The following is a 27580-nucleotide window of genomic DNA, read 5'->3' on the forward strand; positions in this document are numbered from 1 at the left end:
GTGCTGCTGGTACTTCAGCATATGAAAACAACAATTAGTAGACATAATAGCAAGAGTGGCAGATGTATAAACCTTTTTACCCCACCTATCTAGGTTCATGGGTTCCCTGTCAGAAGGAACATGATTTTAGTAACAGTGGCCTTGACTCCTTTAGGGCCTTGAGAAATAACCTCTGGATCAGCCAACAGATTCCTGAAAAGGAACAATGAGAATAAGGAACTCTATAGTACCGGTCAGGTTTCCTGGGAGCAAGAGGAAATTAATTTGGAGTAAAGGAATTTTCCAGAAAATCATCATCAACCACTTCAACACAGGAGGAATAGCCAAAGGCTTATGCTGAGGCAAATCGAAAAACTCCCTAATCCTTTTCTTAGAAAGAGGGTAATCCTGACTTTCCCATTTAAAACGTTCCCTGCGAGTATTTTAAGTATCACCAAAAGAGAAATCTTCTGGAGAAGCAGAAGAAATGGACTCCTCTGCATCTGAATCCTCAAAACGAGTGAAAGCTTGAGAAACTTCATCTCTTCATCCACAGAAATACTAGAAGTATCCGAACCTGAAAAGGACAAAGCCTCAGGAGAGACATCCCTACACCTTTTTGAAGGAGGAGGATGTGAACCCCTAATAAGAGTCAAAGGGTCAGCCATTTTAACCTTTTGAGAATGAGGGGAACGAGAGGAAACTGGAGCCTGCTTACAACTGGAAGATTTACCTGCATGTCAAAAGGACTCGGGAGGCCTGGCAACCACCGAAGTTGCAGCCGAAGTCACTGACATGAGCTTGCTTGTCTGAACGAAGAAATGAGGTTTCAGACAGCGGTGTCAGCTTCGCGGCTCCGGATCCAGCTGAAGAGGCAACAGGCAGAAGGTCAGAAGGCAAAATGGACGCCAAAGGCCTGGGGACCTCAGAAATGGTCTCAGAGGCCTGCGGTTGAAAATCTGCGGGCTGCAGAAATTGCAAAGGCGCCTCATTGGCTACCGCATGACTGCCTGCCAACCTATCATCAAATAGAGGACTTGACCTTCAGAAGCCTGTCACGGTCTTTATCCTTAAGCTTCTTGGGGATATCCGAAGCAAGACCAGCAGACGCCATACCGACAAACTTGGGCCCAACTTCAAAATGCTTAACTAAAAGCTTAGCCCGATGACGAATAGTACGCTGATTAAAGGAAGCACAAAGATCACAATTAGGAACGTTGTGGTCAAGGCCAAAACAAATACAACAGGAATGAAAATCTCTATGGGGAATCTGCTTTCCACAGATAAGGCAATTAACCTTTTTCCGACATTCATTAAGGCAAGAAAAGAGGATCCCCAATGGGGTACTTAGCTGTAGTTGACTTCAACTTCATAGTCGGAAACACAAAAGGTAAACTGCCGACCAGCACTTGTGCAAGAAATGCTTTTGACTCGGTCTCCGCGGCAAGGAAGACTGAGGAAGTGATGCCTGCGGTCTCCTTTTGTATCAGACGCCCTGACGTCCTTTACAACAGTCGTCATTTTTACTTATCTTTGGTATTCTGGCCGATCGAGGGCTACCAGAAGACGGGTAACCCATTGGTTAGGACTGCAACAGTGAAACACGAACATCGTGAATTGTACTAACACTAATTGTTGCAATGATTTTTTTCCATTAAGCCCCATGCATGAGGGATATGTCTTTTGGGCCGTCTCTGCCTGTTGAAAATGTATTGAATGTTTGTACTACCATAGAAAATGATTAAAAAGATTTTAAGGTATACAATTACTCTAAAGTAAATATAGAAACTGATGTAACTAATCCATTAGCAAAAGGCATGACTTTGTACCTGCTAGATAGTTTGATTTTACGAACACATAACAGATTAAAGTTACACCTTAGAAAATTAAATTTTTCTCTTATAAATAATAAGGTATATGACTCATCAAAATTTATGGAGTATTAGTTCAACTTATAATCCACCCCTCCACCCAAATTTAGTCATACATGAAAAACTATGTGAACTTGACAAACTTACAAAAGGACAAGAACAAGTCTCAATTTTAATTTGAAAGATTGAAATAGCAGCCATGGAGCACTTGCAAGGTAACATTAGAAAAATGAAATCAGACAAGGGGGGTGGGGTAGTTATTATGGACAGACAGTTGCAATGAAAGGTTAAAACTATTAGAGACTGACACACATACTGAAGTGTCCCTAAAAAAAATAAATGGGCCATACAGACAGATTCATGCAGCGTTAACGGATATATTGTTAGAGAACAAAATTTACATCGATCTGTATTAACTATCTGATCATTACTTCACGAATACCAGTATTTTTTGGATTCCAAAAATACATAAGTATTCAAAATCCCCCTAGGAGACCTCTAGTTGATGGAAGAGGTTCCATTACTTCATGTGCTCAGTTCTTAGACCATAAGTTAAAGAAAATAATAGCAAAAGAAATTCATACATGTAAAGGCTCGTGGAGCTTCTTAGAACAGATAAAGCATCTTGTTAGTGATCATCAACATAGATGTAACGGACCTTTACACAGTTATCCCACAACAAACTGGGATAGAATGGGTAAACGAACTACTTGTAGAATACAAGGTGCCACACAGTACATTAACCCTTATTCTAGAATTGTTAAGAGTTGGGTTTAACTAATTGTCTCAATCATAAGTATTACTTGCAAGAGAAAGGAATAGCCAAGGGCTCACAGTGTGGTAGACTCTATGCAAACCTAGTTATGGCATACTGGGAAAGACAGCGTCTTCCAGTCAAGGTTTAATAATTAAACTATACCAAAGGTTTCAAGATGACATTTGTATTTGGAAAGGAACGCAGGCGGAGTTATGTGAATTTTTGTCATATATTAATGAAACTACTAGTTTCTTAAAGTTTACATGGCAGTATGATTCAGTCCGCATTGATTATTTAGATGTGAATTTAATGAAAGATGATGAAGATGGCAGATGAGTCTAAAATTCATAGAAAAGCTACATACTCTAAACACTTCTCTCAATTTCACAAGCTCACGCCCATTTCATCAAAAAAAGTCCGTTACGAAAGGCCAATTGGTCAGGGCTGCTCGCATGGTCACAACACATGGAGTTTTTGAAAGAATGTCAGTTTCTATGTGGTATGTTCCCGAAAAGAGGTTTCCCAGGTAAAACTAGTGGAAGAACTAAGTATGGAAGTCATTACCAAGAGTAAATGGTCATTTTCAACCTATTTTAGGCACCACTCCACTTACATAAAATAATGGCGGGTATCAGGGAACATTAAGTACTACAGAATGTAGTACCATGGTAGAAAGTACAGTTGTGTACACTTACCATAAATGTAGATGTTTGAATGTATTCACTGTTGCAGTCATCACATTTGGGGATATATGCTTGCAGTAGCCCTCAGTTGGCCTGATTATCAGTGTCTTGGGTCCTCTGTTGGTTGCAGTCTCATCTTCCATGAGGTCAGGTAGTCAGGGGTATAAAGCATGCAACTGACGCTATTACAATCAGTTTTTCTTGCCCCATATGTCAAGTGCCCCCATAATGGTAAGCAACTGTATACACAAGGTTACACCTCCAACAAAAAAGCGAATGTACCAAAAAGCTTTAAACATAGTAAGCAAGAATAGAGGTATAGCCAATAGAAGTCAGGGGGCTGGAGGGAGGGTAATCAAGACTGCAACAGTGAATACAGTAACATCTACATTTATGTTAAGTGTACACAACTGTACTATGTTCTTCATGTTTCACTGTTGAAGTCATCACATTTGGGTAGATTCCCAAAGCTAAGGATGGGAGGAGGAAATTACACAGCATTAGGACCAGCTATAAGGCCCTGCAAGACTGCAGTGGCAAAGCCAGCTCTGGATTTAGAGAAAATTGGCAAATGGTAATGTTTGGTGAAAGTATGTACAGAATTCCAGGTAGCAGCTTCTAGGACGTCCCTGGTAGGGACACCTCTGAGAAAGGCTGTAGAGGTAGATGCAGCCCTGGTTGAATGTGGACTTATCCCCTTTGGGATAGGTTTTCCATGGTGCTTATAGCAGAAATGAATGCAAGGGCCTATCCATTTAGAAATGGTTTGTTTTGAAACGGCCTTCCCCTCTGCCCCAGGAGCAAATGCCACCAGCAGCTGTTCAGATTTCCTGAGAGGTTTAATCCTGCCCAAGTAAAATCTAAGTTTTCTGTACAAATCTAAGGAGTGCAGTATACGTTCCCCTTTGTTCTGTGGATTAGAAAAGGTTGGCAAATTAATGGACTAATTAAGAGCCACACCGAATACTACCTTGGGCATGAAAGAGGGATTGGTCCCGAGGGACACCCTGTCCACATGAAAGATGAAAGGATCCACTGCCATGAGGACCTGTAATTCAGATACCCTTCTTGCTGAAGTGATTGCTAAAAGGAAAGCTGTTTTCCGAGGGGGGAATTTTAAATCTGCAGTGGCAGCTGGCTCAAAAGGAGGAAGGGTGAGCTTTTCCAATACAAAGTTAAGGTCCCAGGCTGGAGTTGGGGCTCTCCTGGGTGGTCATAGATTTTTGGCCCCTCTGAGGAACTGCTTAAGCAGTGGATGAGAGAAGAGGGGAGGTTCTGTGTTATGAGCTGAAATGGCCAAGTCGTGAATTTTGATGGAGGAGAAAGACAGGCCCTTGTGAAGCATCTCAGTTAAGTATTGTAAAATCTGAGGTAAACTGTGCTCTGCTGTGCTCATCCTTTGAGACTGGTTCCAGGCACAGAATCTTTTCCATTTTTCAGCACAAGAGTTTCTAGTACTAGGCCTCCTTGCCTCTAAAAGGATATCCATCACTGGTTTACTGAGGGATGGTAAAGGAGAGATTAGGTAATTAGCCAAACTGCTAGGTTCACTGTATGAAGCTGAGGGTGCAGAATCTGGTTCTCCTGCTTGAGACACAATAGGGTAGGAGTCTGAGGCAGGTGCCATGGGGCCAACAGTGACACTGTGCAAGAGGGGGTACACCAGTGTTGGAGTGGCCAGTCCGGTGCAATCAAAATCATCCTTGGCTTGTCTTGTTTGATCTTTAGTAGTACTTTGGAGAGCAGATGCAGAGGAGGAAAGGCACTCTCCAAGCTTGTTTGTGGGGAGTCCTTGTGCAAAATTTGTCCAACCTATAGTTTTGGGGGGAGGCAAACAGGTCTATATCTGGGCTCCCCGACTGGCTTGTCAACATGTTGAAAATCCTTGATTCCAGCTTCCACTCCTGTGGGTCCATGAGGTTTCTGCCTAGTTCATCTGCCAGTGTATTTAATTTTCCTGGCAAAATTTGAGCTTGTAGATGCACTTGGTAGCTCAGGGCTGTGTTCCACAATGCCATGGCTAGTCTGCACAGGGGGTACGAATGTGTATACCCACCTGCTTATGTACCACATAAAAGTGGTGCTGTCTACCATTAATTGTCCTGGAAGAATGTGGTCCTTGAAGGCTGTCAGAGCATTCTGTACAGCTAACATTTCTTTTGGATTGATATGCAGGTGCATTTGACTTTGGTTCCATTTGCCCTGAATGCACTCCCCAGCCAGGTGAGCCCCCCATGCATAATCTGAGTCTGTTAGGGTTTGGACGGCAGGGGGTGGTGTGAATGGTAGTCCCTTGTTTTGGTGGCAAGTCTCTGCCCACCAAAGAAACTCTACGCATAGACAAGGTATGATAGGAATCATTGCTTCTAGATCCTGAGAATGTTGACACCATAGGCTTTTTAGATACCACTGTAGTTTCCTCATATGCAGGCTTGCATATGGAATTAGAAGAATGCAGGAGGCCATGAACCCCAAGGCTTGTATAGTATTTGCCTTGCAGATAGTAGGGTTTTTGTGGCCACTTGTTTGAAGTAGGTTGTCAAATTAATTTGTTTCTCTGGCGTGAGGAAAGCCATCTGGGAAGTTGTATTCAAGCTTGCTCCCAGGAATATGATTTGTTAACAGGGTACCAGGTCTGATTTATTTTCGTTTGTGTGTATCCCAGACAAGTTGGCACACTTTGTACAAAGGCCAGATGATTCAAAAGTATGTCCTGGCTTTCTGCCTGAATTAAACAATCGTCCAGGTATAGGTATATTTGAATATTTCTTTGCCTGCAAAATGTGATAACTGGGGCTAGGCACTTTGTGAATACCCTAGGCGCAGTAGGCAAGCCAAAGGGCAGTGCAGAGAACAGGTACTGATTGCAGCCTGCTTTGAAGCATAGGTATCTTCTGCAAGATTCCATGATTGAGATGTGCAGGTATGCTTCCTTTAGAGTGTTACCATCCAGGCATCTTTTCCTAGCATAGGAAGCAACTGGTGAAGAGTCAGCATCTTGAATTTTGGAATCACCAAAAAGGTGTTTAGAGTAGACAAGTCCAGAATAGGACGCCATGAATTACCTTTTCTGGGTACCAGGAAAAGTCTCGAGTAGAAACAGTGTCCTTTTTCCTCTTCTGGTACAGTTTGAAAAGCCTTTATGTTTTTTGTATTTGCTTTTGAGCCTCTGCCCACGGACCCTGGGGTAGATCTGGCCAACCTTTTGGCATTGGTAATGTGTGGAAGTGAAATCTGTATCCTTGGGACACTACATTTAAAACCCATTTGTCCTGGGTAGAGTTCCCAGTTTTTTGGCCTGCAGACCAATCTCTCCCCTTAAAGGAGCATTCAGTTGAGAAGTGCTTGGAAGTTTTAAAAACAAGTCATTGAGACAGTTTTCCACGGGTGGGGGTCTTACTACTCCCAGATTTTGGAACAGAAGCCCCCCACTGCTTAGTCTTGTGCGTACCCGGGAACTGAAACCTGGGATTTCTGCTGTCTGGATTGAGAAGGCCTGGAAGGAGCCAGAAAGGACCAATGCCTACTGAATCTAGGAGGCTGAACTTTTAAGAAATATTTACCAGTTTGGATTTAGCTTAGTCTTCCATCTTTTTAAGAACTTCCTCAAATGTGTTGCCAAGCAGGTGGTCCTGATTTAAGGGAGTATCCAACAGTTTAGCTTTAACATGATCAGGCAAAGATTGCTCCTTAAGCCACGGATGCCTTCTGAGTTTTGACCTAGTGACAGCAGCCCTGCAAGAGGTATCTAAAGAATCAAACCTACATGGGCTTCAATGCTGATCACTCAGAGGCAAACTGCATTAAGAATGGTCTAAAGGAGAGTGTAATTTTTTTTTTTTTTTTAATATGAAGAATAAACTCACGTCCAGACTCGAGATAAACTACCTGAACTCTATGCCCAGCTTACAATAAAACTCCAACCCACATCACAGCTCACAAGACCTCTCTATGCCCCCCTTCTGTCCACACCTACTACATAACCAAAAAGCTTTCTCCCAGGAGACTTAACTCCATAAACTGGGATACTTGTACATCCTTAAACGTGCGTGCACACACTTCTAGACTTTAGACTTACGCAGTCAAGAAGTATATTTTTAAAAATGATTCCAGTAATACTTTACATCCATTCACCCTTTAAACAAGTGCATCTACATTCTGAAGCACCAGTCTTTGTCCGCTGCCTGATGTGCTGTAGTGAAGAATGGACAGACAAATCCCCCACTTTACAAAGTTCAGAAAAATAAAGTGACACTCTTGGGGGGGGGGGGGGGGGGGGTCAATTCTGCAAAAGCCCTGTCCTGCAATCAAATAAAAAGAACTAAAGCCAGACAAAGCACCAGACTCCTGTCACTATAACATGTAGGTTCCATTGAGTAAAGGTGCCCAATAGAAGCGCAGCCGGAACATAATTTTGCTACTAATTAGCTGCAACAGCCCATAAGGGATTTCTTCTAAAAGAGCAAAGGAATCAACCTTGGAAAACAGGATTCCAAAGGCAGCACTCTACAGACTATACTAACAGAAAACAATATGCCATATCAAGGGCAGAGTCATATTAAAGTCTTTGCATAAGTTTCCTTACCAAGCTTGACAAAATTCAGTGTAGAAAAATGACCAACAGAAAAAAATAAAGATTAATTTCCATATTAGAAAATCCTTTAATTTAAAATTAAACAAAAATAAAACTTGCATTCAAAGTGTGCACATGTTTATGCATGATGCAAGAATGAGTGCATGTTACACATGGTGCAAAGAAAGGTCCCAACCAAAACAAACTGCAATGCTGCTCCAGCTGGGAAATTTTACATTATGTCAGGTAAAGCTATCTAAAACTGCCAACATTTCATTTCTACTGTGCATACACAAAACAAAACTATCATTCTCCCTTTGGAAATGAAAAGAAAGCATCAACTTACCATTTCGTATCTCTATCTTTTTTATTTATTTTCTCCAAAACATTAATTTCCAAACGAGCTGCTTCACGGTATTTTTCCACATTTTTAATTATTTTTAAGGCAACTCGTGAGTTACTTCTGCAACAAACCAAAGCAATATTTTAATGTTCCTTCTTTAATATTCCCTTTATGAAAAATGGGGAGAACATACTAAAATCATACACCAACACAAGGTAATAAATACATCCCATCACACTTGGCAACCCCCGAGTTTCAAACAAGATTACAAAAGAAAAAACATTTCAGAGGTTAACACATCCCACTATTCAGAATGTAGGTACAAAAAACTTCAACTCACTTGCCACTGATCACAGCAGCTGCTACCATGGAGGTCATACCAATACCTAATGCATTTCTTATTCTCTGCCCATCCTACACAGTCTGAACAGTTCAAACACTCCTGTAGACTACCTCAAAACACATACAATGTCCTGTAGACTACCTCAAAACACATACAATGTCCTACATACCCAGCAGTGAAAAAAATTAAAAAGTGACAACATACAGGATTTTACTTCTGTTTGCAAAATGAGTGCGCTAAAAAAACAGGGGAACTGGTATGGAGTATTACCTTCAACTACCTCTGGACTTAAATGCAACAAGAGTTTTAGCTATCTGAATATCATACACAAATCCAGCACGCAGATACTTTGGCACATGCACACTAGCATGCGTGCACATATTTATATATACACACACATGCATAAATGTACTACAAATACATAATCCAGATGGACTTGCCACTCTCGAAGTGGAAGAAATGCTCAATCACTAGTCACAAAACAAAATGCAAATGCTGTGAAGCTTCCTATTGATGTCTTATGCAGACAGAAAAGTATGTGTACACTTGCCATAAATGTAGATGGTATTCACTGTTGCATTCATTACATTTGGGTAATCTGCTGGCAGGTCGGCCTGATTAACAAAGTCTTGGGTCCTGCGTTGGTTGCTGCCCCTTCTTCCATGACATCGTCAGGGGGTATGAAACATGCAAGCAGACGCCATTACATCAGTTTTTCTTGCCCCAGATGTCAGGTGCCCCCCTAATGAGTAGCAAGCAAACACAAAGGTATACATCCAACAAAAAGCAAATAAACCAAAAAGGCTTTTAAGCATAGTAAAGGACAGCAGAGGTATAGCCAGAAAAAGTTAGGGGGCTGGAAGGAGGGTAACCAGGACTGCAACAGTGAATACACCAACATCTACATTTATGGTAAGTGTACACAAAGTACAGTTGTGTACCTACCATAAATGTAGACGTTTGAGTGTATTCACTGTTGCAGTCAATACAACTGGGTTATCCTGCTGGAAGGCTACCCTCAGTCGGCCTGAATTCCAAAGTCTAGGTCCGGCGTCTGTTGCTGCCGCCTCTTCCCTGACGTCAGTGCGCCAGGGGTATAATAGATGCAGCTGGCGCCATTTTCTTCAGTTTTTCTTGCCCCAGATGTCAGGCGCCCCTAAAAAGGTAGGCTAAATTATGCCAATAAGCATGCATACAGAAAAAACAACTTTCCCTTCATCTACAAGCAAATACACCACATAGGCTGTATAGAATAAAGATAAGTCCCAGCAAAGAAAATGGGGTCTGGTGGGAGGGTAACCTGGACTGCAACAGTGAATACACTAACATCTACATTTATGGTAGGTACACAACTGTACTATGTTCGTATTTCACTGTTGCAGTCGTTACAATTGGGTTGAATCCCAAAGCTAAGGTTGGGAGGCTGGTGCTAAATAGGATTAGGAGAGGCCATCAGGCCCTGTAGAACTGCAGTGGCAAAGCCTGCCCTGGATTTTGAGTAGAGAGGTAAGTGATGGTGCTTTGTAAATGTATGCACTGAACTCCAAGTTGCAGCCTCTAAGATGTCTTTGGTTGGTACTCCTCTCAGGAAGGCTGCTGAAGTGGCGGCTGCTCTTGTTGAATGTGGCCTAATACCCTTAGGCACTAATTTGCCATGCTGAGAATAGCAGAAACGAATGCAGTGGCCTATCCACTTTGAAATAAGTCTGTTTTGAGATAGGCTTTCCTTGTGATCCTGCAGCATATGCCACTAGTAGTTCAGTCTTTCTGAAAGCTTTGGTTCTTTCCAAATAGAAGCGCAGTTGTCTGTGAATGTCCAAAGAATGCAGAAGTCTCTCACCCTTATTCTGTGGGTTTGGGTAAAAGGTAGGCAAACTGTTTGGTTAAGGGCCACACTGGACACTACTTTAGGCATAAATGTAGGGTTTGTCCTCAGAGAAACCCTGTCATGATGGAAAATAAAAGGTTCCACAGCCATGAGTGCCTGTAACTCAGACTCATCTAGCAGAGGTTATTGCTAGGAGCAGAGCGGTTTTCCAGGATAAGAAATTTATATCAGCTGCAGAGGCTGGCTCAGAGGCAGTGTGAGTTTTTCCAAAACATAGTTGAGGTCCCATGCAGGTACTGGGGCTCTCCTTAGAGGACTTGTTTTTGGCCCCTCTACGGTACTGCTTTAGTAATGGATGCGAAAAAATAGGTGGATTTGTATTGTAATGAGCTGAATGGCAGAGGCACGAATTTTAACTGATGAAAAGGAAAGGCCTTTATCCAGCATCTGTTAACTCATTAGCTCAGAGTACCTTCTCATGGTGCCTGTGTGCTTAACACCGACAGCGCCATGAGAAGATACTAATTTCAAGCTGTTACCCCCGACTGCCTTCCTGAAGTGCGAGAAACTGTAGTGCACATTTGTAGTTGAGCCTAATGTAAAACACTGAAAGCATAACTGAACGTGTAAATTACATTATATAGTTACGATTCAGTGCGTTTTTACATTAAGTTCACATTAAAGTTTTAATTCAAATTCCGTTGTAAAGGTTCTTGATAAAGCAAGTGGTGGCAGCCAATCATATTCTTGCAATCCAAGCCATCACTTGCATACCAGCTCAACCCCAACCTAATTTTCTTTTGTCATGCAGCATGCTGTATGGAGAAGGATTATTCCTTGTCAGCTGAGGGTGAGACGCTTACAAAACTAATTATCTTTCCAGTTTGGCAAAATCCTGCTATGCAGCAGTCCGAGGAAGCAGATCTCTTGGATCAAGAGAAGAAAGACAATTTTACAAAAGAAGGTGAGACAGAAGATGGAAAAAAGACATACAATGTCTGAGTCATCCAAAGAAGACACAGACATAGCAACAGCCTGTCTACTTCACCTCCGTCGGGTATTATGTATAAAAGGAAAGACAGTGGGCAAAACTGTCAACAGATACCCAGGAAGTTAATTGTGTTTTTTTTTCTCTGTCTTTCATTCACCTCCCCCCCACACTTTTTTCTTCTTCTCTCATTTGAGTCTGTCTTTGTTCCATTGATGGGTTTTAGTAAGGTGGAGGTAACCTTTGAATTGCAGGTATGCATAAAGCTAAGCAGTGTTCTGCAGTTGGTTGTGAACACAAATGAGCAGAACAGCAAGGGGATGAGTAATGTTTCTTTCACGACCCACCTTGCTAGTTTTTACTCTTAGAAGTATGTGGAACTAGTTCACGGAGTGCGAAGCTGGCCCTGGCAGCCATTTGAAAGAAACTTCTCTTCCTCAGTCAGGTCAGTCTTATTATTTTTGATGGTGCTTTTTGCGCATTTCTTCTTATAGAGTAAGTCATTTCTAAAGGGAATGATTTGCTTTACCAAGTGTAATCAAATAAAAAAAAATAGTTATATGATGACTAATAAAAATGCGACTAACAATGGCGCCACATGACCTTTCAAAAAACAATCCTCCAGTACCCCGCCAGCTAAAAACAGTAAATAGTTACCGCCCCCCCGGCACGGATCTTGAAAAAAAAGCACAATACCATTTTTTAAGTCGCCTGATCACTTTTCAGATTCAGAGAGATTCTGAAAGTTCTATTTACTGGTCGCTGAATGGATTGGCTGAATTAAGGATCATTTCTGGTAAATCTTTCTCTCTGGTTATTTACTGATTTGTTGTGAAGGCAGAATTGCTGAAACATGCGTCATTTTGCAAGTTTTACTCATCAGAAATGGAACCAGTGAAAAAGATATGACTAAGGAACTGCGATTGTTGCTTTAGGAGACTGTATGTGCAATACCTACATATAAATTATTTAAATGAATTGGTGTAGAGGTCTTGATCAAGTTCTACGAAACAGTATCGTGTCCATAAAGATAATACCATTCAAATATGCCTTGCATTGATTAAGGCCTCATAGGAATATTTACTCTTTTTTTTTTTTTTGCTGTTTGTAAGGACGCTAAGTTGCTTTGAACTGTATAGACAGTGGTTTGACGTTTTTTCTGAAACAGTAGCAGGTATGGTGACGTTACTCTGTGTTCATGTGTGATTTAAAGCAGAAACACCAGGGCCATTTTGTTGCAAAGAATGTGTTATGATGTCATACTGGTACAAGGACGTTAATATTTCTTTCTTGAAGTGTTCCAAAAAATAATTAAAACACATTCTTGCTACCACTTGTTTTGACGTAATGCTGATGTGAGCATACAACAGTGGTCAGAAGCATGAATGGAACCAATGATTGAATATGATGCTCCAACTACGTAGAAAAAAATATTGAAATTTCTGCACACAGAAACGTATTAGTTATTACAGACTACAAAATAACATGCTCTGCTTGCTGCTGTACTAAGATCAAGTTCAGGCTGGGGGGGGAGGGGTAGTGATAACAGGGGCATTTTCAAAGCAGATTACTGCCAAGCAGTCTTGCTGATTGATATGCTTTTGCCTTCCTACTGCTGTTCTGGGTTAGGTTACACATCTGATTATGTTCCTCACTGTTGCCTACTAATGCCACTGGAGGAAGCATGGGAAATACAGCAGCACCCAGAGTCACCCAGACTGTTCACCACTTTATTGGTTGATCTCTAATTCTGGACAGAAGAGAAGCGGCAGGTTTTGGTCAGTTCAGATATTTTCTGAAAGAGGGCACTTTCAATCTGATTAGTAGCCTTGAGTAACTGGAGAACATAATGTAGAATTTGTGCCTCTAGGTTTGATGAAGGTGGTGAGTTTTATGCTAAATGCTTATAGGGTTTTGTCTCATCCTTTTACTAACAATTAAATTCATTCCTAATGATTCTGTCATGTATTTTTCTCCTAAGCAAGTTCAATATTTCATCCAGAAGGCGTAACATCCTTTGCTTCATTCAATTGCTGTTTACAAGCTTGCATATCAAATTAGCACTCATTCATAAATGTTTCTGATAAGTAAACCTGCAGATGTAGGTTCATAGGTATATAGTAGATTAACAATCACAAGGGCTTTTATAAGCTGGGGCATAAGTGCTCAAGCAATTACAGGCTGCCTTTGTCCATTAGAGACATAGCTATCAGACCAGGGGTGAATTTCTGATTTCCAATCCAGTGCTCCAGGTTGTCAGAGAAGAACTCTGCTTCACATGAATGGGAAGCCTGTTTCAGAGAAGGAATATTATTTGAGACACATACCTGTCCCCCCCCAGCATGTCCTATTTATGTCACAAGCAAGGCTTAAGTCTCTGGATCATGTTGTTCCGATACTGTTTAGCAGATATGCAAGAGGTTCAGCAGGGTGAGATCTAGGGATCTCTTGTATGCCAGACATAGACTGGCCCTCAACTGTCTGTAGGAGACAGAGTATACGGCCAGGGCTTCAAGACGCTCTGCATAGGATGTATTACTATTGCACTGCATTCATTTTGTGTGGAATTTTCTTCTTTGGATGTTCCACATGTTGCATGTGCCTGATCAGGTACATACCCGGGCCAGCACTGTGCTTAATGATGGGCCTAATCATGGTTAAATAAAGTGGAACTTTGACTTCCTTGGACCTAGATGCCGTAGCCTTGCTTATAAGTACTCTTAGGGGTGTGTTATCAATGATGTAGTTTCTCGGAGCAGCTGACTTCCCAAAGGGCAGTATTATGCCTTTCTTGGGATTGGGTTTCAATCTCTGGTATCACTCATTCATTTGTGTTGGCCTTTCTTGGAGGATATTAATGTACTGGGGGGATTCTATGACATCATTTAGTTTGGAATAATCTACAGACTTGGTCAGCTAGAGGCCGATGTTGTTGGCCTTTACTTCTGAGAAGTAGATGCCAAAAAGGAAAGAACCCAGCACAAAGCCATGAGGGACTCCACTAGTGGCCAGTCTCTTTGTGGAGGTGGACTCCCCTATCCTAGCTTCCTGGGTCATACTGAGAGCCAGCTTGCTATCCACTGCATAACCTAGGCGTTTATGGTCTGAATGTTGAAACACAAATGTCTCCTTTTTAAGTATATTTCCTTTGCCATCTTTGCATAACCATCAAGTCTAGTTTCATTTTTTCTTTAGTAGAGTAAGCCCACTTTATTCTGAGGTAAGTTATTGTGACTATTCATTAAGCTTTATTCAAGTCTGCACACAAACAATTGTAATAGGATTCATTCCTCATTGCTTGGTATCTTGCTAAGAAATAGGTGGGAGGAAGGGCTCAGTAATAACCGTTATACTATTTTTATTGAGTAAGTGAATCACTATGTCCTTCTCCTAACAGATTATAATGACTCTGTGTAACATAACAGCTTCAGAAGGTAATATAACGAATGCCTACTCAACAGGCAATTATCACCTGTATCTGACCATGCATAACTTGGCAAGTCATTAGCACAGTGCTGTTACAATATAGCACTGAGTCATTATCACTTTTCAGGCAAAACTGTCAGCAGCTGTCACTGATTCACATAACTAGAAGATGTTATCCCACTGATGAATGCACAACTCAAATTTGGCAGGTAACATGTAGTAATGAAGATGTTGGTAGGGGAAATAATTCATTTGTGTACCAGGGAAGTGCTTGTGCATACATGGTCAGACTGCTGAAGATTGTAATACAGATACAGTGTGACAAGTATAGGTTATCTATAGCTCAGGTTTCAGCAACGGTTATTATAATTTTTTGTTTATGTATCCAGCTTGCAAGAATAATTTATTATCTGTTAACAATATGCACGTACTGCATTTAGGAAAACTGATGGGTCTTATTGTAACCAGAGTGATGGTCAGATGCGATAACTGGAATTATTACTTTTGTAACTAATTCTAACATGGATTAACCAGATATGTTTGCCATTTCTGCTTGTATTACTGTACTTCTGCTTATACTCAGTAGTTGGGCATGTTTTCATGCTTTGTCAGTCATGGGTGGAAATTAGGTGGTAGGAGGAAGGGCTCAATAACATCCAAGTTACTATTTTGACTGAATTACAACGGCATTGTCATTGTGTGGTCTGATATAATTCCTCGACAGATATGGAAAACAGCAGTCAATGGGCAGCTCACAAGGCCAGATGTTTACAGAATTGGTTCATGCATGGCTTGATGCACAGGGTCGGCGTTCACCTAACTGAGGAGGGCACTGCATTGTTCTTGACTGACCTCCACAATGGTGTGAGGAGAGCTATGCAGGATTGGTAACATGCAGCGTGTGGGAAGAATGGAAAACACCCATGACCAAGTAGGACCAGTATGGTAAGTAAAACTCTCTTATGAAATGTGTTCTGTAAAATATATTATTCTGAGTTTGTGCACATATGAAAGTTTGTTTTGGACTTAGGTTATGGAAATTATGATTTTTTTTTCATATTTTGGTAAATAACTTTGCAAGGGAGAGTCTGAATGTGCTAAGTAATACCTCATTTTGAAGACAGTACTGATAGTTCCAACATGGTAAAAGAATGGTGCCTGTATGTTGGACACGTGCAAATATCAAAGTTTGTTTGGGATTTCGGTTATGGAAATTATGATTTTTTTTTCATATTTTGGTAAATAACTTTGCAAGGGAGCATCTGAATGTGCCAAGTAATATCTCATTTTGAAGACAGTATTGCTGGTTCTAACATGGTAAAAGAATTGTGCCTGTATATTTGACACATGTGCAGATATCAAAGTTTGTTTCGGACTTAGGTTATGGAAATTATGATTTTTTTTTTCATATTTTGGTAAATAAGTTTGCATGGGAGCATCTGAATGTGCCAAGTAATATCTCATTTTGAAGACAGTATTGCTGGTTCTATCATGGTAAAAGAATTGTGCCTGTATGTTGGACACATATGCAGAAATCAAAGTTTGTTTGGAAGTAGGATATGGAAATTATGATTTTTTTTCATATTTTGGTAAATAACTTTGCAAGGGATCATGTCAGTGTGCCAAGTAATACCTCATTTTGAAGACAGTGTTATTCCTTACAACATGGTAAAAGAACTGTGTCTGTGCACTCTACACATGTAGAGATATCACAGTTTTAGTCTTGTACGGTTATGAAAATTATACATTTACAATACTTTTCATTATTATGCCCATATCTTTGCAAGGGAGCATGGTGATCACACAAATGATGCATCACTTTGAAGCTGACATTCAGATGCACAACTTCTACACTGATATGTAGGCTCTGTCTGTTACAGGTGATGAGATGATATGCGTAGTTTATCAATTATGAAAAATAATATATTAATCATATTTCTGTGAATATCTCAAGAATGGAACATCGCACAGTAATGGTTAAGGTATCATTTTAAAGCTGACATTCATACTAACAAATTACATTCAAATTGTATGTGTCTACATGGTACATTGACCAAGATATTATGCTTTGTTTTTCCAAAAAGGTAAAAAATATGCACAATATCAGCATTCCTTGCCAAATATTTAATAATGAATTTGATATACACTACCAACATTTACACTGCTGGAAAGGTCAGTGTCTGCTGAACAACTTTTGTGTTTACATTTTTAGTCTAGCTCTTATAGTTAAAGAGTTATGAACATTTGTTTTCTGTATAGTATTACAAATGGATTTTCTGAAAATGAGCTCAGGCTGCACTGTTGTTTCTATGGTGGAATTACGCAGGCAGCTTTTCCTGAGCTGCTCCGGAGTGAATGAGTTAAGTATTACAAAATCTGAGCAATATTTGGAACAATCGTGTCAATGCCTTGTGCTCGATTCCAGGCACATAATCTTCCATTTTTCTGCATAAGATTTTCTGGTGCTAGGCCTCCAAAATAACATCCATCACTGCTTTTGAAAGAGGTGCGTCTTGAATGGCTGCACTATCCGTCATGCTGCCAGGTTTAAAGGTCCTGAGTTGGCCGTGCAGTATCTGTCTTGTTGGGTCAATAAGTGAGGAATTTGAGGTAATGTCCAAGCTGGACTTTGAGACAAGCTCTTTAGGATTGGGTACCAGTGCTGGCGAGGTCAGTCTGGGGCAATCAGTATCATTTTTGGCTTTTCTAGTCTGACCTTAAGGAGTACCTTGGGAAGGAGAGGCAGAGGAGGAAAGGCATATACTGTTAGGTTTTTCCAGCTGAAAGATAGAGCATCCACTTTCCATGCTTGCTTGTGATGAGTCCTTGTGCAGAATTTCTGTAGTTGGTAGTTGTGATGGGAGGCAAATAGGTCTATGTCTGGGCATCCCCAGCTCTTTATCATCATGCTGAATACTTGTGGATCCAATTTCTACTCGTGGGGATCCATTAGGTTTCTGCCAGAGTATTTATCCTTCCTGGCAGGAATTGTGCTTGCAGATGTACTTAAGTAAATGCTGTGTCCCACAAGTTCATGGCTAGTCTGCAGAGGGGGTAGGAATGTGTGCCCCCCTGCTTGTTTATGTACCACGACTGTAGTATTGTCAGTCTATCAGTAGTTGTCCTGGATGAAGTAGATCCCTGAAAGCTGTCAGGGCATTCTGTACAGCTAGCATCTTTTTGATTGATATGTAGATGCATTTGACTTGTGGACCATGTGCCCTGAATACATCTTCCTGCCATATGGGCCCCCCAGGCAAAATCTGATGCATCTGTTATCAATGTCTGCCTGGCTGTGGGTATGGTGAATGGATGACCAGTGTTTTGGTGACAGGCTTTTGCCCATCATCGAAACTCCTGTTGCAGGCAGGGAATGAGGGTGATTATTGTTTCCAGGCTGTTGCAATGTTGAGTCCAAACACTTTTTAGGTACCACTGAAGTTTCCTCATATGCAGTCTTGCATATGGAATTAGTAGAATGCAAGATGCAATGAAGCCCAAAGCCTGCAGAATTTTTCTTGCAGATAACTGGGACTTTGTTGCCAACATTTTGAAATAAGTAGTCAGTTGTCTTTGTCTGGTGTGAGATAAGCCATCTGGGCAGTTGTATTTAAGCCTGCACCCAGGAATATCTCGAGAGGGTACGAGTTTTGATTTATTTTCGTTTACTGTGTACCCTAGACCGGTTAGTAACTTTTTTACAAATGCCAGATGCTGTAGTAGAGTGTCCTTGTTCTCTGCTTGAATAAGGCAGTCGTCCCAAGTATGGATATATTTGTATTCCTCTGTCTGCAAAATGCAATGACTGGTGGCAGGCATTTTGTGAAGACCCTGGGTGCAGTAGATAAGCCAAAGGGCAGTGCAGAGAATTGTTAGTGCATGGAGCCAGCCATAAATCTGAGGTATCTTCTGCATGATTGTCTGACTGGGACATGCAGGTATGCCTCTTTTAGGTCTAAAGTCACAAGCCAAGCCTTCTTGCCCAGCATGGACAGAAGCTGCTGCAGAGTTAACATTTTGAATTTTGGAATATCCAGGAATGTGTTTAGGATAGACAGGTCCAGTATTGGTCTCCAGGCTTTGTCCTTTCTGGGTACAAAGAATAGCCTCAAGTAAAATCCTACTCCCTGCTCTTGTTGTGGTACTTATTAAATGGCTTTCATGTCCATGAAGGATAAAAACTTGTTTTTGTGCCTCTGCCCATTGATTGCGTGGCAGGTTTGGCATACCGTTTGACCTTGGCAGGGTGTAAAAGTGGAACCTGTAGCCTTGAGATACGATATTTAAGACCCATTTGTCCTGGGTGATCCTGTGCCAATTTTGTGAGAAAAGTGCTAATACTCCCCCCAAAGGGGCAGCCAGAAGACAAGTGCTTGGTGTTGGTAGGGGAAAGTCATTGAGACAGTTTCCTGCATGGATGTGACTTTTCCTCTCCACTTTTGGAGGTAGAAGCACCCCATTGCTTAGGCCTGTATGAGCCTTGGGGCTGTGATTTGCCTCTGGGGCGTCTGTATCTACGTCTTTGTGGCCTGTATGACACTGGAAAGGACCAATTCTTTGTAGGCCAGTTCCTGCTAAATATGGGAGGCTGTACTTGTAAGAAATCCTTCACTGTTTGCATAGATTTAGCCTTGTCCTCCATTTTCTTCAACACTTCTGCTTTAACACCAAACAAGGTATCATGTTGTAATGGAGCATCTAATAGTTTTGCTTTAACATGATTAGGCAAGATTCTACTTTAACCAAGCATGCCTCCTAATGACAGAACCTGCGACTGCGGCCCTGCAAGAGGCGTCTAGGGAATCAAAACCACATTGCAAAGTATGCTTTCCCACTTGTTCAGCTGCATGCAATAAATCCTGCATTTCTTGGTTTTCTGCACATTGAGTTCTCAACATTTTCTGTTTAAGCAGTGACATAAGATATTACTGATATTTAAGCATATGAAACTGGCAATTTAAAGCTCTTACAGCCAAGGTAACAGAAGTATAAATCTTTTTTCCCCATCTGTCCAAGGCCCTTGAATCCCTATCAGAGGGGATAGGTTTTTTGCAGTGGAAGCCTTGACCCCCTTGGGACCCTGAGTAATAGTTTCTGGGTCAGCAGCAGGGTTTTTGTAAAGAAATTTATGTGAATCCGGAACCCTGTAGTATCTGTCTGGCTTTACAGCAGCTGGTGGTAAAGAGTCAGGAGATGGACCGGACTCTGTAAAAACATCTACAATGTCCAAAACAGGAGGAATAGCAAGGGGTCTGAGCTGGGGTAATAAATGGAAGTCTCTGAGCCTTTTCTTGGATTCAGAGTAATCTTGGCTCTCCCAATGGAAATGTTCTCTCATAGTATGCAGGGTCTCTCCAAAAGAATAATCCTCAGGAGGCGAGGCTGAAGGGATGGATTCTTCAGCATCAGAATCCTCATAGGGAGGAAGGGAATATTCATGTTCAGAAGAGAAATCTGAGGAAATGGAAACCTGATCTGAAGATTCGTATTTCTCTTCCCTAGGCCTCTTAATCAGGAGGGGGATGGGAACTCCTGATCAAAGTAATTAGGTCTTCGGCCATTTTAAGCATCTGTTTTTTAGGCATGGAAGTCTGTCCAGGAGAATGCTGTACTTGTTTCTTTGTCTTTAGAGCTGCTTTAGTCTTTGCCTTTGAAGCTGAGGTTGGCTTTACATATAACTGTGTAGGTCTGAAAACACCCTCAGAAGCCGATGCCTGCTCAGCTGCTCTGGACCAATCTGAGAGAATAGTTTGAGAGTCCAATACCTTGAGTTTCCAGTGGCCTAGTTGGCTCCACGTGGGAGTCGGAAGGAGTCTGTGGCTCTGAGGTAGCGGGCATCAGGGGCTGCGAAAGCGCCTCACTGAGAACCGGCGACAGGCCTAGCGGAAGCCTCGTCGGTTTTGGACCTCGGATGTCTGTCCTTTTCTTTTTCCTTGCACTTTTTATAAACTCCGGTCAGATGTTCTGACGCCATTATATAATTGAATCTTCGGACAAAGTAATGAAAGGCAAAATCGGACCGATGCTTAATAGTGCGTTGGTTAAATCTAGCACAAAACCGACAGCTAGCAATGTCGTGGTCAGGGCCTAGGCAAGGAATACAGTAAGAATGAAAATCCTTGAGGTATTTGCTTAGCACAAGAAATACAATTGTTAAACTTTTTCTGGAGCAAGAAAAAAGTTTCCCCAACGGGGTACTTAGCTTTAATGAAAACTTTGGATCTGAAATTTGAATTTTGAAAATCTCAGGAGACTGCCGACCGGCACTTGCCAACTGCTTTTGCTTTGGGCACCGCGCGGCAAGAAAGACTGAAGAAAAAGGCGTCGGCTGCATCTACTATACCCCTGGCGCACTGACGTCAGGGAAGAGGTGACAGCAACAGACGCCGGACCTAGACTTTGGAATTCAGGCCGACAGAGTAGCCTGCCAGCAGGATAACCCGACTAATGACTGCAACAGTGAAACACGAACATCTGTACTATGTTCATGTTTCACTGTTGCAGTCATTACATTTGGGTAGATTCCCAAAGCTATGGCTGGGAGGAGGAGTTTGTAAAGCATTAAGGCCAGCTATAAGGCCCTGCAAGACAGCAGTGGCAAAGCCAGCTCAGGATTTAGAGAAAAATGGTAAATGATAATGCTTGGTAAAGTATGTACAGAGCCTCCAGGTAGCAGCTTCTAGGATGTCCCTGGTAGGAACACCTCTGAGAAAGGCTGCAGAAGTAGATGCAGCCCTGGTAGAGTGAGATCTGATCCCCATGGGGATAGGTTTTCCATGGTGCTTATAGCAGAAATTAATGCAACAGCGTATCCATTTAGAAATGGTTTTGAAATGGTCTTCCCCTCTGCCCCTGCAGCAAATGCTACCAGCAGTTCAGATTTTCGAGGTTTAGTCCTGTCCAAGTAGAACCCAAGTTGTCTGTGCACATCCAATTAATGCAGAATCCATTCCCCTTTATTCTGTGGATTGGGAAAGGTTGGCAAATGAATGGACTGATTAAGAGCCACACTGGATACCACCTTGGGCATTAAGGATGGACTTGTCCTGAGTGATACCCTGTATGCATGAAAGATGAAAGGCTCCACTGCCATAAGAGCCTGTAATTCAGATATCCTTCTAGCTGAAGTGATTGCTAAAATGAAGGCCGTTTTCCAAGAAATAAATTTCAAGTCTGCAGTAGCAGCTGGCTCGAAAGGAGGTAGAGTGAGTTTCTCCAAAACAAAGTTAAGGTCCCAGACAGGGGTTGGAGCTCTCCTGGGTGGTCTCAAACATTTTGCCCCTCAGATACTGCTTGAGCAGAGGACGAGAAAAGAGGGGAGGTTCTGTGTTATGAGCTAAAATAGCAGAGGCGTGGATTTTAATGGAGAAAAAAAGACTGGCACCTGTAAAGCATCTCAGTTAAGTACTGCAAAATCTGAGGTAAATTGGGCGCTGCTGTGCTCATCCCTTGAGACTGGTTCTAGGCACAGAATCTTTTCCATTTGTCAGCAAAAGATTTTCTAGCACTAGGATGTCATCTTGGAGGCAAGGAGACCATCACAGGTTTGATGAGGGATAAGGGTGAATTTAAGTGGTTAGCCAGATTGCAAGGTTCAATGTTGGAAGCGGAGGGTGCAGAATTTGGTTCTCCTGCTGAGACAGCAGGGGAAGGGGGTCTGAGGCAGGTGCCATGGAGATAACCGCGACATTGTGCAGGAGGGGGTACCAGTGTTGGTGCGGCCAGTCTGGAGCAATCAAGATAATCCCTTGGTTTGTCCTTTTTGACTTTTAGTAGAACTTCGGAGAGCAGAGGCAGCGGGGGGAAGGCGTTGACTGATACGGTTTTTCCAGCTGAAGGAGAGAGCATCCACTTTCCAGGCTTGTTTGTGGGGAGTCCGTGTGCAAAACTTTTCCAACTGGTAGTTCTGGGGGGAGGCAAATAGATCTATGTCTGGCCTCCCCCATCCGCTTGTCAACATGTTGAAAATCCTTGGTTCCAGTTTCCACTAGTGTGGGTCCATGAGGTTTCTGCTTAGTCCGTCTGCCAGGGTATTCAATTTTCCTGGCAGGAATTGAGCTTGCAGGTGCACTTGGTAGCATAAGGCTGCGTTCCACAATGCCATGGCTAGTTTGCAGAGGGGGTAGGAATGTGTACCCCCCCCTGCTTGTTTATGTACCACATAACAGTGGTGTTGTCAGTCTTTACCTTTAGTTGTCCTGGAAGAAAGTAGTCCTTGAAGGCTGTCAGAGCATTCTGTACAGCTAACATTTATTTTTGATTGATATGTAGGGGCATTTGATTTGGGTTCCATTTGCCCTGAATGCACTTCCCTGCCAGGTGAGCCCCCCATGCATAGTCTGATGCATCTGTAGTTAGGGCTTGGGTGGCAGGGGGTAGTGTGAATGGTAGTCCCTTGCTTTGGTGGCAGGCCTCTGCCCACCAGAGGAACTCCAGGCATAGGCAAGGTATGATAGGGAATCACTGTTTCCAGGCTGTGATAAAGTTGACTCCATAGACTTGGATACCACTGTGGTTTCCTCATATGCAGTCTTGCATATGGAATTAGGAGAATGCAGGAGGCCATAAGCCCCAAGGCTTGCAGTATTTGTCTTGCAGATGAGCAGGGTTTTTGTGGCCACTTGTTTGAAGTAGGTTACCAAATGAATTTGCTTTTCTGGCGTGAGGAAAGCCATCTAGGCAGTTATTTAAGCTTGCACCGAGGAATATAATTTGTTGACAGGGTACCAGTTGTGATATCTTTTCGTTTATGGTACACCCCAGACAAGTTAGAACCCTTTTTACAAATGCCAGATGATTTAAAAGTATGCCCTGGTTTTCTGCCTGAATTAGACAATCGTCCAGGTATGGATATATTTTAATATTTCTTTGCCTGCAAACTGCAATAACTGGAGCCAGGCACTTTCTGAATACCCTGGGAGCAGTAGACTAGCCAAAGAGCAGTGCAGAAAACTGATAATGCGAGTAACCTGCTTTGAAGCGTAGGTATCTTCTGCAAGATTCCCCGATTGGGATGTGCAGGTATGCTTTTTAAATCTAGTGTTGCCAACCAGGTGTCTTTGTCTAGCATAGGAAGTAATGGAAGAGTCAGCATCTTGAATTTTGGAATCTCCAGAAAGATGTTTAGAGTAGACCGGTCCAGGATTGGACGCCATGATTAGTCTTTTCCAGGTACGAGAAAAAGCCTGGAGTAGAAACCTTGTCCCTTTTCCTCTTCTGGTACCAGTTGAATAGCCCCCATGCTTAAGAGGGAAAGTACTTGTTTTTGAGCCTCTGCCCACTGATTCGGGGGCAGGTCTGGCCACCTGTTTAGTGATGGCAACGTGTGGAAATGAAATCTGTATCCCTGGGACACTATTTAAAACCCATTTGTCCTGGGTTATGAGTTCCCAGTTCTTTGCATGAAGAGCAATCTTTTCCCCCCCAAAGGGGCGGTCAAAAGATAAGTGCTGGGGAATTTTAAAAAGAAGTCACTGAGACTGTTTACCATAGGGGAGTGTATTGCTATTTCCAGATTTGGAAGTGCAGGCCCCCCCCACTGCTTAGTTCTGCGAGTCCCCTGGGACTGAAACCTGGGGTATTTGCTGTGTCTGGGTTTGGCTTAAGAGGACCTGGAAGGGACTGGAAAGGACCAATTCTTAGTAGGCCAGTGCCTACTAAATCTTGGAGGTTGCACTAGTAAAAAATGTTTCAACAGTTTGCATAGATTTAGCTTTATCTTCCATCTTTTTAAAAACTTCTTCAGCCTTATTGCCAAACAGGCGGCCCTGATTTAAAAAAGCATCCAACAATTTAGCTTTAACATGATCAGGCAAAGATTGCTCCTTAAGCCAAGCATGCCTTCTAAGCACAGACTGAGTAACAGCAGCCCTGCAAGAAGCCTCTAAAGAATCAAAACCACACTGCAAAGTACGTTTTCCAACTTGTTCAGCAGAATGCATTAAATCCAGTAAATCTACTTTCCAGAGTCAGGAATCATCATAATTTTCTGTTTAAAGCAGTCCAATAACATGTTGTTGATATTTTAACATATGAAATTGGCAGTTTAAAGCTCTGACTGCAAAGGTTGCAGAAGTATAAACCTTTTTACCCCATCTATCCAGCACCCTGGAGTCTTTATCAGAAGGGTAGGATTTTTAGCAGTAGAAGTCTGAATGCCCTTGGGCCCCTGAGAAAAAAATAGTCTCTGGATCTGCAACAGGATTTTGAAAAGGAACTTGTGGGACTCAGGAACCCTGTAGTATTGGTCAGGTTTACTAGGAGCCAGAGGGAGGAAATCAGGGGCCAAACTGGATTCCGAGAACACATCAACAATGTCTAGTACAGGAGGTACAGCCTGTCTTATATTGAGGCAGAAGGAAATCCCTAAGCCTTTTTTGAATCAGAAAATTCCTGGCTTTCCCAGTGGAAATGCTCCCTTAATGTAAAGTTTCCCCAAAAGAAAAATCCTCAGGAGGGGAAGCAGAGGGAATGGAATCCTCTGCATCAGAATACTCATAAGTAGGTATGGACAACTCCAGGTCATCAGAAGAAACAGAATCCTGATCAAGATTCATAATCAACTCAGCCCTAGGCTTCTTGGGGGGGGGGGGGCATACTGGACTGCGAATGGGTCTCAGTAGAGGCCTGCTAATCAGATGTAGCGGGCATCAGGTGCTGTGAAAGCGCCTCACCGGTGAACTGGACTGGCTTAGAAGCGCTGTCGGCAGTTTTGGACCTCGGCGGCCCATTTTTGCGTGTTTTTTTTTTCGGAATCCCGGTAAACGGATGGCTAACAGACGACATTTCTGGATAATTAAACAGAGAACCGAAATATTTAGAAACAAATATATACAGACTACGGATAGTGTGCCGATTAAATAAAGCACAAAACAGACAGCAAGGTACGTCGTGGTCAAGGCCTAGGTAAGGAATACAGTACGAATGAAAATCTTTGAGGTATTAGCTTTCCCAAGTAATGCAATTAACTTTTACTGACATCGGTAAGGAGCAAGAAAAAGTTTCCCTAACGGGGTACTTAGCTTTAAGTTGAAGACTTCGGTTCTGAAACTCGAAAACGAAAACTTCAGGAGTCGGCAGACCGGCACTTGCGAACTGCTTCTGCTTCGGGCACCACACGGCAAGAAAGACTGATGTAATGGCGTTGGCTGCATGTTTTATACCCCTGACTACCTGATGTCATGGAAGAAGGGACAGCAAATGACGCAGGACCCAAGACTTTGTTAAATCAGGCTGAGGGCAACCTGCCAGCAGATTACCCAAATGTAATGACTGCAACAGTGAAACACGAAGAACATCCACCATGGCTTTGGGAATGTCTGACTATTCTTGAAGTCCGGTCACAGCTGACAAAAGTGACAAAATGCTTGCCTGCTGATAAGCCTCCTCCCCTGCTACAGTGAAATTTACTACAAAAGTGATTACTATGATGATCACAGATCGGCCCAAACATATCTTCTTGGAACAGAACAAAAGTACCAGCACTTCACAGAAGTGGTCAACATCATTAACTTCACAGCTGTTAAACTAGCCAGCCAAGTCCGTCATTCAAAAAGTATTACAGAAGAGGATTCTTCAAACTTGGGCAAAGACCACCACCTTTAAGGGTCTGTTCAGTCACTGATGGGACAATTCTTCACGCCATGACACAAAAGAGACCAACATTAATCAGGGGGGAGGCGGCAGTTGCACATGTGGCTTAAAGCATTAGTCGATGCTGACTTGACAAAAAAGGCACAAGAAAGTATTACCAAACATGAACATCTTTCTATACAGAAAAGTTTGAGCAGAATTCCTGGCAACTTCAACTACCACTGAAACCCCAGCTGAATGGCTTACCAAAGTAGACAATCTCACCAAGTGATAGCAGACTGCATGCCATAGTACTTGGCTGTTTCGACAGCTGAGACAGAAGGTGCATGGGGTCTATGTTTAACCAAACATTTCCATCGAATGGGTCAACATCGAACCCTCACCAAACATTCATTCATAAATGGGGGAAGTAACTACCCCCCAACCAAAACATTGCCCATCGGTTCCAGTTTACTGAGGCCTAATGCTGAAAAACAAAGCAATCAAATAAAAATATTTAGAAAGCATTCTTTCCTGAAGTCCCGCTATGACAAATCAGATTTCTTCATCTGTTGAAAGGAGAGAGAGTGAGAACACAAACGTCAAAAGGTTTTGACCGGATTGGACAATTAACAAATATGTGAAAAGCAGAGATCCTATCTTGTGAAATCGGAGGGTGGGGATTACAAAACAAACTGCAGACCTCTACTTCCTGTATCATAACTTATCGCAGCACCGTTCCTGTCAAACGGACTCAGTCTCAGAGTGATTCAGACAATGCTCCTGTTCCAAAACGTGTCTGGATTCATATGATTGTTTCTGATAATGTTCATAACATCCCTAAGTGTGAACATTCAGCAGAGGCAATCCCAGTTGCTAACCCCAATTCCAATCTGTGTCACACAAATTGGTCATATTTCCAGATCTAGTGCGAGATACACAGCAACTTGGACAGTTTTATGTATGTGTTTTATGTGTGTGTGTGCGTGTATATATATATATATATATATATATATATATATATATATATATATATACATATACATATACATATATATATATACGTACATGTGTATATATGATTTCACATCTATATATACGTATATATGTACATACATATGTATATGATTTTACATCTATATGTATATGTATGGTTCTACCTGACAAATGCGAAGCATGAAGACCAGACATCGGAAGTGAAGACAGAAGATAAAACGA

At 42.1% G+C, this 27580-nt stretch overlaps 1 protein-coding gene across 3 annotated transcripts in view; it reads right to left on the reverse strand.

Annotated features, from left to right (window-relative positions):
- Window positions 1-27580, reverse strand: part of CLK3 (CDC like kinase 3) — a 1797083-nt gene that overhangs the window by 1260524 nt on the left and 508979 nt on the right. For all 3 annotated transcript variants that reach the window (XM_044077203.1, XM_044077202.1, XM_044077201.1), the window contains one exon: window positions 8210-8326. In XM_044077203.1, coding sequence (XP_043933138.1) covers window positions 8210-8326 — 117 coding nt within the window. The remainder of the gene's footprint in view (window positions 1-8209; window positions 8327-27580) is intronic.

This window comes from Protopterus annectens, chromosome 7.part0, assembly GCF_019279795.1.
Source record: "Protopterus annectens isolate FY-2018-M chromosome 7.part0, PAN1.0, whole genome shotgun sequence".
NCBI lineage: Eukaryota > Metazoa > Chordata > Ceratodontiformes > Protopteridae > Protopterus > Protopterus annectens.